Source organism: Pempheris klunzingeri, chromosome 13, assembly GCF_042242105.1.
Source record: "Pempheris klunzingeri isolate RE-2024b chromosome 13, fPemKlu1.hap1, whole genome shotgun sequence".
Lineage (NCBI taxonomy): Eukaryota > Metazoa > Chordata > Actinopteri > Acropomatiformes > Pempheridae > Pempheris > Pempheris klunzingeri.
Window position 1 is genome coordinate 12,666,659 of NC_092024.1, and position 15,955 is coordinate 12,682,613.

At 44.8% G+C, this 15,955-nt stretch overlaps 3 protein-coding genes across 3 annotated transcripts; 1 reads left to right on the top strand and 2 right to left on the bottom strand.

Moving 5' to 3' along the window:
- The first annotated feature begins 1,769 nt into the window (after window positions 1-1,769).
- Window positions 1,770-6,489, top strand: lrr1 (leucine rich repeat protein 1). The gene is made up of 5 exons (XM_070842314.1): window positions 1,770-2,273; window positions 3,568-3,666; window positions 4,450-4,702; window positions 5,094-5,568; window positions 5,660-6,489. Exons 1-5 carry the CDS (start codon window positions 2,091-2,093, stop codon window positions 5,913-5,915), a joined length of 1,266 nt encoding a protein of 421 aa, XP_070698415.1. The 5' UTR covers window positions 1,770-2,090; the 3' UTR covers window positions 5,916-6,489.
- Window positions 6,490-6,627: 138 nt separating this feature from the next.
- Window positions 6,628-8,920, bottom strand: dnaaf2 (dynein axonemal assembly factor 2). Its single transcript, XM_070842997.1, has 2 exons — window positions 7,151-8,920; window positions 6,628-7,079 (listed from the first exon to the last, which is right to left on the bottom strand). Exons 1-2 carry the CDS (start codon window positions 8,918-8,920, stop codon window positions 6,651-6,653), a joined length of 2,199 nt encoding a protein of 732 aa, XP_070699098.1. The 3' UTR covers window positions 6,628-6,650.
- Window positions 8,921-10,961: 2,041 nt separating this feature from the next.
- On the bottom strand, window positions 10,962-14,841 carry LOC139212096 (Krueppel-like factor 11). Its single transcript, XM_070842558.1, has 4 exons — window positions 14,654-14,841; window positions 13,526-13,804; window positions 12,034-13,018; window positions 10,962-11,790 (listed from the first exon to the last, which is right to left on the bottom strand). The coding sequence occupies exons 1-4, from the start codon at window positions 14,690-14,692 to the stop codon at window positions 11,489-11,491; spliced, it is 1,605 nt and encodes a 534-aa protein (XP_070698659.1). The 5' UTR covers window positions 14,693-14,841; the 3' UTR covers window positions 10,962-11,488.
- Window positions 14,842-15,955: the final 1,114 nt, after the last annotated feature.

A 15,955-nucleotide genomic window follows, 5' to 3' on the forward strand; every position in this document is an offset into this window, starting at 1 on the left:
TGGTGCATACATGCAGACTGCGCAACGTCAGCATCCCACTGTTCTCATCAACATTCACATTTTTCAAAAATCAAAGGAAACTTCACTAGTTCATTTTTTGACCTTGTATGTGTTGTCATGTGTGTGGGGAAGTCAATTTGTGCCACAAAGAGGCATATCTTATGTAAGAATAATACAAGAAAAAAGAAAAGATGCATGTTATTACCAAAGATATTGTGTTTTACTTGATTCGTAGACAGCAAGGTGAAACCAAAGACATGAGTGTTCTGTTTAGTTTTGTTTTTACCAAAGAGTTTTATCAAACATTACAACGCTGTTATTCATGAGAGATGTGATGAGTGGAGAACATGAGTTGAATGTAAAAATGTAAGCAATAAAAGTAGGATTATTACTGCATTACAGTACTTAATATTGATCAAAGACCTGTGAGGTTTATGACTCACTCACCCTGTCAGATTTAAGGGAAGTGAACATGCATAAAAACTAAGGAGTCGTCTAACAGGATGGGATGGGGTGGTTTTATTCTCTTTAGTTGATTAATAATGATAATGAATCATATCACTGTGACAAATTTCTGTTTTTCTATTTAATGTCACGAAGAGTACAGTCCCTCTTGTGTGTGTTAATAGAGAAAGACGGGAGAAAAGAGAGGAGAGGTCAGAGTTTCTCCTGTGATCATGCTGATCTGAGCTGACGATGTCAGACACTCTCAGAGTCACAGCTCGCTGGTACCTCGGTTGTCCTCCAGCACAGCTACAACTTGGCACAAACAAACCATTTATGCACATCCATCCATCCATCCATCCATTGTCTATACAGCTCATCCTTAAGGGTTGCGTGTAGCTGGAGCCAATCCCAGCTGACGTTGGGTGAGAGGCAGGGTACACCCTGGACACAGGGCCAACACATAGAGGCAGACGACCATTCACACTCACACCTACAATTTAGACCACCAATTAACCTAACCTGCATGGAGGAAGCCGGAGTATCCAGAGAGAGCCCACGCAAGTACAGGGAGAACATGCAAACACAGAACACAGGTTCAAGCCAGCAAACCTGAAACCTCAGTACAATAGTACAATGTTGTAATAATATACAGTATATTACTTTACTGGATTATTATTAATGTGTATGCAGTACTGTCATACTGTAGTTGGCCAGTTTTAACTACTTTATAAACCACTAGTAGTTCTGAGGAGTACTGTCTATAACTATAAATTGTATCAAAAAGATTTGAAATTCTGAATGTGCAAAATAGAAACTGCAGCTGTCAAATACCTAGTTTTTGGGGAAGTTTATCTGCTGACCACTAGATGCCACAATTGCCAAGGAATATAATGATTCATTTATTTAATTTTTAGATTTTTGCAATATTCTTTTATGGGTACAGTCAGCTGTTCTCTTAATAAACCATTAAAATATTACAGGCATGACAGTAAATTCTTGAGACTGGAAACAGTAGTTTGACTATTTGGTAAACTGACACTTGCATCTCACAGTCTTCCTCATCAGATGGATTTTCTGCTCGGTTGTCATGGAGACATCTCAGTTACCAACAGTGAGGAGGATGAGGAAGACCGTGGGGTGCAGCTTAAAGCTGGTAAGTGTGCCTTGAGTTTAGGTTGAAGCAGTGATGGTGACTAAATGTGTGACATGTAAGTCTTAAATGTGCCGTTGTTTTTTATTGTTATTGATTACACCACACTCCGTCGCTCTCTCTGGTGCTCTTCAGCGCGCGCCTCGCTGACGTCACTTCCCTGGCGCGCGGGGCTCCTGCTAACGGCAGCTAGCCGACAGACTGACGGCCGAAAACTGTCCGGGACGGTCAGACAGGGGTCAAAACACGGCCAGGACAAGCGCAGCTGGACGAGGAAGTGTCCACATACAGACAGAGGGTGTGTGAGGGTGTGATGCAGCTCTGTTGTTGACACCCAGGACGAGCCCAGGCGGCTGCTGTGTCTCTGAGCTCCTGGACGTAACGACACCAGCTAGCTTTAGCTTTTTTTTCCCACCGCGGAAGTTTCACCCCTGTGTTATGCTGCATTCAAATCCCAGACTGACTCAGACTCAGACAGCAGTGTTTGGTCGCGATGAAGCTGCAGTGTGATGTGGAGGTGGTGAATCGGATGCTACCGACGTTTGGGATGAAGAGTCGAGGGAAGGGGGCGAAAGCGGTGCTGTCCATCGGGAAGCATTTAGACAAGACGAGTCAACGCTGCCACATTTACATGATGATCTGCACGGCCAAAGACAGAGCGGGATCCAAGTACAAGGTCAGTGTTGTTGCTGCTCTCTGTGTCTCCTGCACTGTGCTAAATAGCTACCGTACAGCTGCTGGTTGTAAAAGGCGGAGTTCATCGTGTGGCCTCTGTTGTTTTATTATACTCTGTTTTGCTAAGTTGATTTCAAGGCATGTTGACGTCTGACAACAGTAGAGTGGCCTCATCAAGCAATACCCATCTTACAGAGAAACAAGGGGGTTTAAAAGTGACACAGTAACAATGGTTGCAAGTAAATGAATGTGAAATTTGGCTCCTAAGACATGCAGGTACATTAAACTATACGGTGTATTAAATGATTTATTGATCACAGGTCTGTAAACTTTTCATTTTGAGCGCCTGTTTATATTTCAGTCATACCCAGGCAGGGGACTGGATCAGCCCTCTGGTTATTATTTACAGAGACTTTCAGGAGGATAAGAAAAGTAAATCCATGGAGTCATGAAACCTGTCCATATTGTGTTGTTTTTTGTTGGGTTTTTTTTTACATATGCTGTACAAATACGCACACCAACCTGGTGAGACAGACATATACTGGAGAATCAAGGGAATTAATACATCCCCCTCCTCTCTTTCTTCGATGTTGTTCGTTTGTAGTGCTGTATGATTTATGTATGAGTTTATTCACCAGTGTTATGATCAAATGTGTAGTCTTTTGGCTCCTTAAATTGAAAGATAAAAAGTGAATTAACATATTGATGCAAAAAAAGGCAAACATTCATCTTTGACCCGGTTTGAGTCTGAAATATTGTCCTTTCAAACAGCTTCAACAGTAGATGCTTTTTTGAATGGATTTACATGCTACATTCCTCTTAGCTCTTACAAAAAGTAAAGTTTGATAAGATCGAAAACCTTGTCATTCATGTTATTTGTTTTGTCAGTCAAGCAACCAGATCCTCTGCCACACTTACAAACATCATTAGCAAAACATTCTATCAACCTTTATTGACTGTATCTTTCCTTTTTAATTAACTAAAGCTGAGCCACTTAAATCTTTTTCAATTATTCATCTTTATCAAGACCTAGTTTGGAAACCTGAGACGTGTTGTTTTCATGGTTTCAAATGCTGCCTTCAGGTGTTCCTTAGAAGCTCCTACTCCAGTTTTAAAAGGCTGTAGCTCTGAAAAGATGTAAACCTGCATGTTGACAAAAAGGTTTAAAATGCTTTCAGTATTCTTGTCTGCACTCGTTGGGAGATTGAATCACTCTTTGAATGATGATGTGTATCCGCCCTGATGTTGTGAAATGTATTTTTCCCTCACTGACATTTGCCAACTTTCTCTTGCAGTTAAAAGACAACATAGAGAAGTTTTTCACGTGGTTTGTGGAGGAAGGCAAGGCCACCGTCAGACTAAAGGAACCCGCTGTTGACATCTGTTTGAGTAAGGTATGACGTCCACCATGGTGTCATTCCAGTCTGAGTTTAAAGGCCTGTATAAGCAACAACTGGTTGATTTTTTTTTTTTTTTGTCTTTCTTTCCCCAGAATGAGATTTTCAGGTTTCGTTTCTTTGGAAGATTTGTCACACAGTATGGTCAAGCTTACCACTCACTTACGCATCAGACAGACAAAACAAACAGTTGTTTTGACTGCAGCTGATGCCTGAACAGACACCAGAGCGGCCTCATTGTCTCCAGCTGCTGCCTCAAAAAGCCCTCCTGGCTGTTTTGAGGCAGCGGCGACCTTTCACCTAGAATCTAACATGGTTCAGCCTGTTGCGCTGACAGAAACACTCTCACACCTTTAAACAGGCTGACACCGCAGTAGACAGGTAAACAGTGAAAACAGAAGCTCCCACATTTTGAGAAATATTGTCACAGTTATATAAACACCAAGACACCATCAGTAGAAACTAAATGAATACATTAGTCTGCCTTTGGTTGTTTTTTTTTTTATTTATCTATGATTTTTGACCATGTTGGATTGTACAAGTATTCACAAAATTGCATCTAAACCGGAGTTACTTACATTAATATTCCCAACAGCAGAGAGTTCATCGTGTTCATTCAAACAAAGTGTGTCAAGATATTCCAGGCCAGTGAATTTAGGTTGGATATTTCAAGGAATCCGGCCACACGTCACCACCTGAGAAGATGCTGCCAGTCTGCTGTTTCAGTCACCTATTAATCTATTAACCCACCTGTCACTTTATGTGTTGTTATTTTTATAGGCAGACGCAAATAGCTTAAAGAACTTCCTCTCAGCCGCTCGCTTGGCAGACAGAGGAAGTGACACGAGCAGCCTTCCCCTCTCCACGCTCACTCCTGTTCGCGCCAGAGACGTAGAGCAACCCAAGAAGAAGCTCACCATCGTCTCCAAGAAGGACTACCCCCTCACTTCCAACTTCCCCTACTCTCTGGAGCAGCTGCAGGTCTCCTACTGCAAACTGTCACGAGTGGACATGCGGATGCTCTCCCTTAAAGGTGCACTGAGTCGATGGTGTTGTTGGCTACCTACTGAAATTTATATTAGTCTGTTAGTGCTTTAGTCTGTTCTTGGACTTTACTCCCTATTATTTTCACAGACAGGTTAACAGAGCATTGATAAGTGTCCGGTTTGACAAATTCAAAGGGGCATTCCACCAAAAATAGCAGTATCATGTGTTCTATGACTCTGAAGGGAGCTTTTCATAATTTGAGAAAATAACACTACTGAGTTGCAGTTACAAAAAGTAACAATATTTTGACCTCTTCTGCTCTGACTTTGACCATTTATAAATTTAGTCTCTTCCAAGTCCTTCAGCTTCATTGAAGTGTAATATTGAATAGTTTGAGTAGTTTTAAGTGGTGGCATTTTTCTGTTTTGTTTTTGCAGCTCTCCGGAAGCTAGACCTCAGTAACAACCACATCAAGAAACTCCCAGCCACCATCGGTGACCTCAGCTGCCTCTCTGAGCTCATCCTCCACAACAACCACCTGGAGGCCTTCAGTGAGGCCCTGTGCCTGTCCACCCTGCAGCAGACCCTCCAGCTCCTGGACCTCAGCCAGAATCGACTGCAGTCCCTCCCCGCTCAGTTCTGCCAGCTCCGAGAACTAGTGAACCTCAAACTGGACGACAACGAGCTCGTTTTTTTGCCCTTCCACATTGGCCGACTCAAAAAGCTGAGGTTCCTCTCAGCGGCGCATAACCAGCTGGCTGTGTTGCCCAGTGACTTCCGTAAGCTGAGCCTGGAGAACCTGGACATGTTTGGAAATCCGTTTGTCCAACCAAACCCTCTGGACCACACCATGAAACTCACATTCCCCCTTCCGCTTCAAGAGCTGGCTTCCAGAGCTGTGGCCGACCTCAGGTTAGAACGAAACACGCTCACTATACCGTACTTTGTCTTCGCTGTGATTCAGGAGTTCTTCTAACTTCATTCTTTCCGATTCACCTCACAGGATACCCTACGGACCTCACCTCATCCCCGCCCACTTGTGTCAGGACCTCGAAGTAGCCAAGACCTGCGCCTGCGGCCGCGTCTGCATCAGTTTCTACATCAAGACGGCGGTCAGCATGAACCTGCACGAAGTGTCTCACACGGTGGTCCTGGTGGACGACATGGGGGGCACGGGTGCTCCGGTGCAGCAGCATTTCTGCTCCCTCTCCTGCTACTCTGAATTTTTAGACAACTCCCTCCAGAGAGGCATCAGATGAGGAGGAACAAACTCTTTTATTTGACAGGAAAGATGCCTACAGCTGGAAATTGCTGTGGATTTTTGCAGTAGTTTGCATGTTGTGCGATACTGTGGGAGGGTATCTGATTAGACAGCAGCAAGAGGAACCTGAGTAGTAAATACCCCAGTGGTAATCTCAGTTTTCTGGTAATGCCTTTAAAAAGCTTTGTTTTTATAAGTGCTTCAAGCTGCCTGTTTTACACTCACACTCAACTTATAATGCACTTCCCACTTACCTGCTCCATCTGTAACTGAGTGGCACTGATGTACTATAGTGGGAACCATCGCACAGTGACACTTTTCCAGTGCTGCTGTTAAGTGTCCCACATTGTCTCCTCTGTCCTTCATGCCTCTAACAGAGCTCACTGCAGGTTCCCCCACTGACCCACTTCTTCTCGGCAGGGGAATTAAGAAATTAGACAAATTAGTTTCTTCCTGAACACAGTGCCTCAGGGTCCATGAGCGTTTCCCAAAGGGAATTTGTTTTTACTGTGCTAATGACCCAAAATTTTTATATATACATGTGGAAAAAGTCAATAAAATAAAAGCATTCATGATGTTGTCCCAAGTATTTTATTCTGGAGCATTAAACTTATTCTTGTCATTTTCTTTGTGCACTTGGACTAAGTGAGTAAAGAGGAAGATCAGGCTTTGAAAGAATGAACATTTAATACTGTTTCACACACTGCGGACTATAACTGATATAATACGGTGCTCAGTCCAGCTCGTACATCAGGGAGTTTTGGAAGACAAAGCCAGCAGATGTGGTGTGGTCACTGATTATCTTTTCGTTTCCGTCTTCATCAATTTCCCTCAATAATACAGGCGGCGGCTCGTCTTTCTGCGCCAGGCGTTGGAAGACTTGCTGCGTTGACAGGTCATCTTCATCTACGCTCCCCTTCTCCTCCCCCCTCGATGAGCTTGTGGCCTCTCCGCCCTCAGAGCAGAGGGAGAGCCCGCTGCCTGAACCCGCTCCGCTTGACCTGTCCGCTTTGTGTGTTGCAGGCATCTCGCTGGACTCCTCGGTCCTCTGGCGGTCCTTCATGTTGTCCTGGCTTTGAGGGAGAGCTGGTACAGGAGACGCAGTAGCAGTCTGGTGTCCCTCAGTGGAGCTGTGATGTAGGAATGCAGCATCTGCTTCCACCTAGAAGAGAAAAATGTCAGTTTGGTCACGCACACTTGCACCTTCTCTTCAACTGTCAGGACTCGTCTCACCTCCTCATCTGCGTGCACGTCCTCTCCCATCTTTTCAGTCTCCTCCTCGGTGTTCAGGCTGATGTCTCCCTCTTTTCCTTCGCTACTTGAATGTTCAGCACTGATTAAAAGAGGCTTGTTTTCTGTTTCAGGTGAAGCCACATGTGAGTTTTCTTCTTCAGCAGAAGCGTCTCTGCATTCGTTGATAGCGTCACACTGAAACTGTGTTACGCCAGAATCTTTTTTCTCTGCTGCTCTGTCACATCCGTCTTCCCTTAATTTGTCATTTTTCTCTTCATGTTGCTCCCATTTCTGTAGCTTCAGTTTTCCAACTTCTGTCTCATTTTCCCACTTCTGCTCTGTCTGTTTCTCCTCTTCTACGCCGTTTTGGCTGTCTCGTTTCCTTTTTGCCATCTCAGCCCCAATTTCCTCCTCCTCCTCCTCTTCTTCACTATTTTCTCCTTCCCTCTGCTGCTCCTCTCCTCTCTCCACACCCCTTTCTTCCTCTTCTTCATCTTTCCCCACCCTTCCCGGCTGCTTCAAATCCTCCTCATCAACACCTCTTTCCTCCTCTACCTCCTCCTCATCACTTTTCTGCCCTTCTCTCTCCTCCTCCTCCTCCCATTTATCTCCCTGTTCCGCCTCACTTTTCTCCTCCTGCCTCTCGCCATCACTAGTGTCCGTCTCAGCAGGCCCTGCAGTGAACTCAAACGCTCCATCAGAGGGAAGAACGGGCAGTGTGACTATGAGCTGTCCTCTCTGTCTGTTGAACTTGGCCTCTCCTTTGTCTTCATCCACAGGGTAGGCTAAGGGCAGCTCCAGTCTGTAAGCTGGTTTCTTGGACTCTAGCAGCAGCAGCCTCCTCTCTTTCACCTCAAGGCTGGCGTCTGTGACGGCCTTCAGAAGCGGCAGGTCGATGGTCACCACTATCTCTTTAGGCCTGGGGCTTTGGCCTGAGTCTCTAGAGCACCTGAAGTCCTGTAGATCAATGAAAGATCGATATCTTACAGCGTAGTTTGGCTTGGTCGGCTCTTTTGCTTTCTGGGAGTGGATCTGGAAGCTTTTGGGTTCAGATTCACTGCTGTCTTTTGCTGCAGGTGACTCTGTGGGGTTGCTGAGTCTTTTCTCATCTGGGTACTGGAACGCAAGAGGGTCAGGCTTCTCTGGGGGCACCTTGGGTTTATATCCAGGTATGGGTTTTCGGATGACACAAGGCTGCAGGGTGCCTTTGTATTTCATACTCATCTCTCTCACGTTGCTTTTATCCAGAGTCACTTTAAAAGCATCCTGGACCGCCTGCATGGCTGTGCTGTCCACCATATCCATGAATCTCTTGTTTTTGCTTGCAACGTGGAGAGTGTCCGGGTGGAAAATGACATCATAGATCATGAACTTGTTCCCCTTTGGATCCGTGTCTTGTTTCCCTGGGTGCAGACTGTGAGGCAGAGACCAGCACTGTCCTCTGCGGCCGTCCTCCGACTCCCCCCATTTACATTCAGGCTTTCCAACTTTTTCATTGGAGCAGATGTTGATAAAACACTTCTGCTTGCCGTTCACGCTCGTCTTCAGAGCCTTAAATGGTTCCGGGTGGATAAAGTCAATCGTGTTTCCTCTCTCCTGCTCCAAAAGTTTGATCTCCTCCTCGTACTTCTTCTTATTTTCAGGGTCTGACAGCTCTCGGGCGTAATCGCGCAGCATTTCCTTGAATTTCTCGTCTTTAAAAGCTTTTGTCAACCTGTCGATTTCATCCACTGTCATGTTCAGTTCTTTCAGCTTTTCTCCAGCCTCCATGCTGATCATTAACTCACCGGTAGAAATACTCAGGCGGATGAAAGTTAGCGGCCCAAATGAAACAGGTCAGCGAAGTTAGCTGAATTCAAACAACAAAAGACACAATTTGATGTCGTTTTAGGTCCATTTATTTATGTTGTAGCTTGTAGGACCGCCCCAGCTTTAGTTGTGTTAATGTAACCATGGCAACACTAGGGTCGGCGGTGCAGCACTGAAACTTTTCCCCGAGAAATGTTTTTCTCGCCGGGTTTTGACTGAAGAATCAAGATGTTTAATTCTCTAGTTATCCCAGTAAACCCGTAAGCTCCGTTAGACTAGTCTATTTAAAGAAAAGAAAGAAAAAAAAAACTCAATCTTTCAATTGATTCATTGATTAAGTTGGCTTTTTTTGGCAATTACTTCACTTTTTGGCAACTGTGAATTATAAGAGCAGACATCTTGAAATGTTATTGGGATCACAGCAGGCGTTATGAATGGTGCTCAGTAGTTATGTGACAGTGTGACAGTGAGCCAACATGCACAATACCATGATCCTAAAACAGAGACAGCTAAATCATGAACTACTTTATAGAAGCAAACAGGCTTTGGCACAAATAGGCGCTTCCCCTATTTTGTTTAACTATTTAAATATCTTTAAATATGCCTGAATGAAGTACGATAGACAAGTGCACATTATCTGGGACCATCCTAGACAGCTCCTACATTAATTTTGGGTTGTTTATTTATTAGTAGGCTATAATTAAAAAGTAGAAGACAGAGGAATTGCCTTTAAAACTAGCTTTAAGTCAAAAGCACTGATCCACAGTTTAAGGTCCATGGTTATGCAGTGGGCTTTGGATGACATTAATAACTCATCAGTGATCCTGTAGTTTATGCATTTAAAAAAAAAAAAACATTAAAACAATTTACTTTTACGCATTCGCTTACTTAGAATTCTGATTTTAAGTTAACTGAATTATTTGAATCCTCGATAACAAGTAATGTTTGCCATACAAATGTACACGTTTAAAAGCACCTACCCTGTTATACTATTATACTTGTTTATACTATAGAAACGTGTCAAATATCTTATAACTTTATCTTAAAACTAGGACGCTCTCCAGTGTAAATTGTGCAGTGATGTGTAGCTACCACCAGGTGTCGCTGTAGACCAGCACTGAGGTGGCACGCAGCCAGTGAGTATGTCGGTCAGTAAGGCAAAGGGGCGGGTGAGCAGGCAGGAGTGGTGATTGGTCGCACCCCCAACAGTTCATATTTCTCTGTGTCTGATTGGAAGAGGTGGCCTGTTACTGGGTATGGGACCACTGCTTATGAACGTGTGGGAGAGGGAGATGATGGAGGCTGCACAGAGAGCCAGTGTTAGTCCAGCAGCATCTCAATGGGCTCTTTTTATTGTTAACCTTGTCAAATTTCCACTTGCATCCTCCCAGTTTCTCCAGTCAGAAATGTCCTCACACTGCATGCTCATTTGAATAGCAAAGGAATGTCTAGACTTTATGAACACTACCAACTTTCTCCTTTCATTTTGTAACCTCTAACAAGAACAGGAGCTGTTTGCCAAATTATACCAGGCTGATTAGCGACTTTTCAGTGACTGACACTCAGAGGTGGATTATGCAAGAATCACACAGCCTCACCGCCTCCTTGTTCCCATGTGACAAGAGCTGAATGGGCTCAAATGATCAGTTCCTAAACTCCAACACAAAGCAAACAAATCTCTGTCTGTCTTATCTGCTTGAATTCATCAAGCATTGTTGCTCTGAGGTAATGAACTGGACACAATGTCCCTAGATGGTCTCACCAGAAGAGCTTTTATAACAACCCCCCACCCCCCCAAAAAAAAAAAAATCATTCAGCCGGTGGACCAAAAGAGGGCGGCGGTGGGAGGCAGTCACAGTGTGACGCACACAGGATGTGGGCAGGCACCACTCACTGCATTTCTGCATGAGACAACCGGGAAAGAGTGCTGACTCTACCGAGATCCCACACTTTTTTTCCTGGAATAGACATTGGAAAGGTCACAAACTGCACAGAGACTATCTCACTTGATCTTTTGTTTATTACAAATACGTATTAAATAATATGAAAAGTTAGACAGGGAGATACAATCAAGGTATAATCATAGTACTGATGATTAATAGTCATATTTACATTGTTTTTCATGTTAACATTTTCCCAGATATGACAAATAAAAGCATTTACAACAAATAAACAATACATTCACATAGACATATATATATACACTGTATATTAGTGTCAACACAAGCAAAGTGTGCTGATACTGTTGATCAAAAGTCTTGCAGAGGTGGAGAAGGTGAAATGTATAAGACAAACTTCATACAAAGGCTTTGGCAAGAGTGCATACATATCATCAATTATTTCCAAGTAAACAAAAGCATCCTTTAAGAGAAAAAAACATGTACAAATGAGCAGTAGAGAGGAAAAAAAAAAGAGTCCAGTGCATGTTTTTTCTTTTATTCCCATGAGTAATATAGCAGCAGCCGTGTGTGCTTGGCTGCTCCCTGTGTCCCTGTGGCATCTTGGGAGTGGGTAGGATGGTTCATTGTCTTACTTTGAGCCGGCAGGCACCAGCATGCTTAGTGTGGCAAGGCCAGGTTTTGAAGGATGTGTTTTGCTAGCAGCCATTTTGTTCAGGCTCCGAACATCAGCCTGCCAGGAGGGAATTTTCTTTGTGGTCATGTGGCGACGGGCGTGCTTGGTGAGGTGATCACTGCGCATGAATCGCCGGTCGCAAACGGAACACACGAATTTCTTCTCGCCGGTGTGTGTTCGCCGGTGGCGGGAGAGTTCGTCAGAGCGGGCAAACCTCTTATCACAGCCGTCCCAGCTGCAGCTGAAAGGCTTCTCACCTACAGGAGGGAAACAGAGTGACAAACAGGAAAGTAAGGAGTCAGCAAGTGAGTCATAAAACCTTCACACCATGCCGCCCGCGTCTGACACATAACAATGAGCTCACTCTCTTCCCATCAAGAATAAACAGGCCAAGGAAAGGTTTACAAACAGGATGCAACACTCATTTGTGGTCACACTTGATACCGAATCCTCATGAGCATCAACCAAACCAAACCCTTCTATATTCAGTGAACCCTCACCTGTGTGTGTTCTTAAGTGAGCCTTGAGGTGTGAGCTCTTGAAATATGTCTTCCTGCAGCCTGGGAAGTTACAGACATAGTTTCTCCTGCGGGAAAAGTCCATCTTTGTGGCTGTTGTACCGCCAGTGGGGCCCGCTGGCATGTAGACGGGGGCCGGGGCCAAAGGTAGCAGCTTAGTGTTGCCCAGGGTCATGACAGTCTGAGAGCAGTGAGGGGGCTGAGAGACGGAGGACTGAGGGAGAACCAGCATTACCGTGCCCTGGGGCACCGCGGAGCCCACGATGAGGGACTGCTGGACAGGGGCGGCGTTAGCTGTGGCGGGCTGGGGGAGGATGGGTGTGGTTGTGGTGCGAATCCCAGTACTGGATGTCTGAACGGCACCAGGGATGAAGGCTGAGATTATTCCTGATTGGCTGCTCACAGGGAACATCTGGCAGATGATTTGAGGGCTGCTGACTGACTGTGGGGACAGGCTTGTGGAAGCGGAGGGAGTGGGTGGGCTGCTTAGCAGTTGCGTATTGACAGGAACGGGGGTGGAGAAACTGTCCAAACAGGGTTTTGTGGGATTGGCTTGCTGCTCTGTTTTTGAAGCAGATAATGTGAGTGTGAGAGGAGCAGGGGGGGATGGAGGTGTGCTTATCAGCTCAGTCTTTGTAAGGAGTTGCTGCTGTCGCTGTAGTTGCTGCTGGCAGACTACTGCAGCCCTTACTTTGTCCGTAGTTTTCTCTGGATTGGGGGCCACTGGAATGTGGTCTTGACAGGGGGTGCTGTCTGCAGTGTGGCGGATGACGCTGGTCGCCATGGCTCTGCAGGGCAGTGGCGGAGGGGGAAGGGAGGGGGTCTTTTCACCAATGGGTGCCAGGACAGGTTGATGGAGCCCGGACCCACAGTGCTGTGAGGACGCAGCCAGGCCAGAGCTGGACTGGAGCGCAGTGCTGGATGTTAAAGTCTCAACAAAGCTGGGGCTGTGCGGGGGAGTCATACACTGGAAAGAGAACGGAAAGAGCATTAGAGCCATTAGCCCTCTACCACTGTACTGACATGGAGGGATTCTCTAGTTTTACAAGGGATACTGTTTGCAGAGATAAGTATCACAGGTGGCAAGCAGGTACACACAAGAATAATGATCACTTTGAGCTATAAACTGTGATTTTTATGACCCCGCTTGCGAGGAGGAACTTTGTTTGAAGGTCAAGCCGACCTTATTGTATCAAGGCTTTTCTTGCTGGAGCACGTCTCACCTGCCAGCCTCATGTCATAAACCACGGCCACAGTTATCTTTACGTATTCATATCAAAAGGCCATAGGGTTTAATACAACCCACAGCTCTCATGACTGTGTTTACTAATCAAACATCAGCTATCAGCTATACCAGATTTCACTGCCTGTTTCCAGCTCAAACTACTGCAAAAAGGGGGAACAACTCAATTTTGCAAATTTAACATACATATTTTTTAAGAGTTCTGACTTTACAGCAGGATGTGTCACTTACCAGGGAGGAGAGGGACACAAAGTCTTTTGGGGGCTCTGGAAGTTCTGGCGGCGAGAGGGAGTCGCAGGAGTCAGAAGCCGGGGTGAGGGGTCGGGGCTTGCAAGGGTTCGGCCTGTTGCTGCCGAGGAAGTGGCTCTGACCCCAGGAGCTCATACACACCAGCGCCTCAGCTGCCTCCAGGTCCGTGTACTCCAGAACGCAGGCTCCACTGGACACAGACTGGTCGCTGTCATGCCTCCTTCGCTTGGCGTAGGAGCCGCAATGATCCACACACTCAGCCTGAAAGGAACAACAAATAAACATCAGACAAAGGAGACGAAATGAAAGCACTTCAGTTAAGCCACATCATTGTGTTATCGGTGTTATTTCCAACCGCATGATCCACTCTGTTGATTCAACTTTGACTCAGATCTGATCCTGGCGTGGATCCAAGCAATGGCACACTTTCTATTCTATTAGCCAGAGTGGAAAAAAATCTATTTCCAGTTATCATCTGCTCTGTCACTGTTCCTCAATCTAAAGTTCCCGGCCAATAAAGGAGGGAGGGAGGGCGGGAGGGGTGCTGGTGACTACACCCCAGCCCAGCATGCACTGCCCTGGGCTCAGAGCCAGGACACCTCCCATCGCCAAATATAGACCAAACAGTGACGTGCTGCCGAGATGAGCCATGTGAAATCCCCATAAAGCGGGTTTACATCAGGAAGTAGGCTTATTACGTTACAACTTTATCAAACATTTTCACAGTGCGTTAAACATATTACTGAGCCTGCACATGAACTAAACCCATTAAAACAATGTATCGATGCTGACAGGCTTTCGCTGGTGTTTAAGTGTTATTATCAGATATCAGTTACATAAGTTATGCATTTTAAAGATTTAAAACCTCGCTAAAATGCGAAACAAATATGTAATAGAAGCAAAAGTGTTGATTTTTAAAACGGTTGATTTGTCAGCACCAGGACGATAACGTGACACAAAATAAGATTAATCAAATTATACGTAAATGAGGAGTTTAGCTGATGCTCGAAAAACTGAAATATGAAATCACCTAGTAAACAAGTGAATGTTGCTGGACGGCAAAATAAATGTGTCTGTGCTGAGGTGACAGTTTTTAAAAATTTGTCTTACCCCGTTTGAGTCCATCTCTGTGAATTTTCGCGACGGCATTGAAGAATAAAGTGTCTAAATGTCACTTTTTTGTTGTCAAATCCAGCACTGAACAAAGAGACGGCGGTTTCCAGTGCTGCTGCCCGTGCTGGGGTTGGGTTGAGGTCGGTTTTTTTTCTCTGACTGGCTCCCTTTTCTCTCAGCTGTGTGTGTAAAACATGGGGAGGAGAGAGGAGGAGAAAAAAAAAGGAAAACAAAACTCACAACACGCACCGGCGGGTGGCAACACTCGGCCAATCAGAATTGAGTGTGTGCGGAGCTCCAGCCAATGGGAGAGCAGGCGACGCGTGAACAGTGCGTGTTCACGGGCGGGTTGGAGGAAACGGGGTGCGTGGCCGACGGTGGGCGTGTCTGTGGGAGTCAGCAGTGTCAGGGTAAACCCGGTGAACCGGCGTCCGCCAAACTGGGCGAAAGGTCGAGCCAGTCTATGCTGCCTCCACGGGCCGTGGGACTTCACACTGCAGGGGACGAAATACAACCACCGCGCGTCTAATGCAGTAAAGTAGGACATCAGAAAAAAGAGAGAAAATATTTTAGACATATGTCTAGTCGGCATGCTGCTTGTTAATGTATGTTCATGAATAGAAATTCCAATTGCAGAATCTAAACCAAATCTGCAACACTGAGCAGTTTTTAAAATGCAATCCTTGGTGTTTTATATGACATTCTTTGAAATAAAGAAATATATAAATGAAATAAAATAAATATGTTTTATAGTTAAAAGTTTTATACTTTTGAATAAAGAAAGATTTGCAAGGTAAATTGTGTACTTATAGAAAATTTTGTCAAATCCATTAAAAACATTAATCACAGTAAGACATAATTTTAGATAATCCACATTTGAGGAACCACAAAATGATCTGACAGAATAAAACCAGGAGAACATTCTTTGAAATAATCAAAGAATATATATGTATATTGAACATGAGGGAAACTCTATGCATTTGAATAAAGATTTGCAATATAAGTGACACACTTGTTGAAAATGTTGATCTTCTGTCTTGTCAAATCCAGTAAAAACATTTAGCACAGTAAGACATGCAATATGATTTTATATAATCCACTTTTGAGGAACCACAAAACGATTTGACAGAATGAAACCAGGTGCACTGTAGTCTCAGAATAATACTATTTAGGTTTGACTGTATTGATCAAAACTAATGATACTGATTTAAGCCTTAGAAATTCATAACACATGGCCTACTGAGGCAGTAGGTGGTAGGTGGTTAGCACTGTTACCTCACAGCAAGAAGGTGGGTTCTC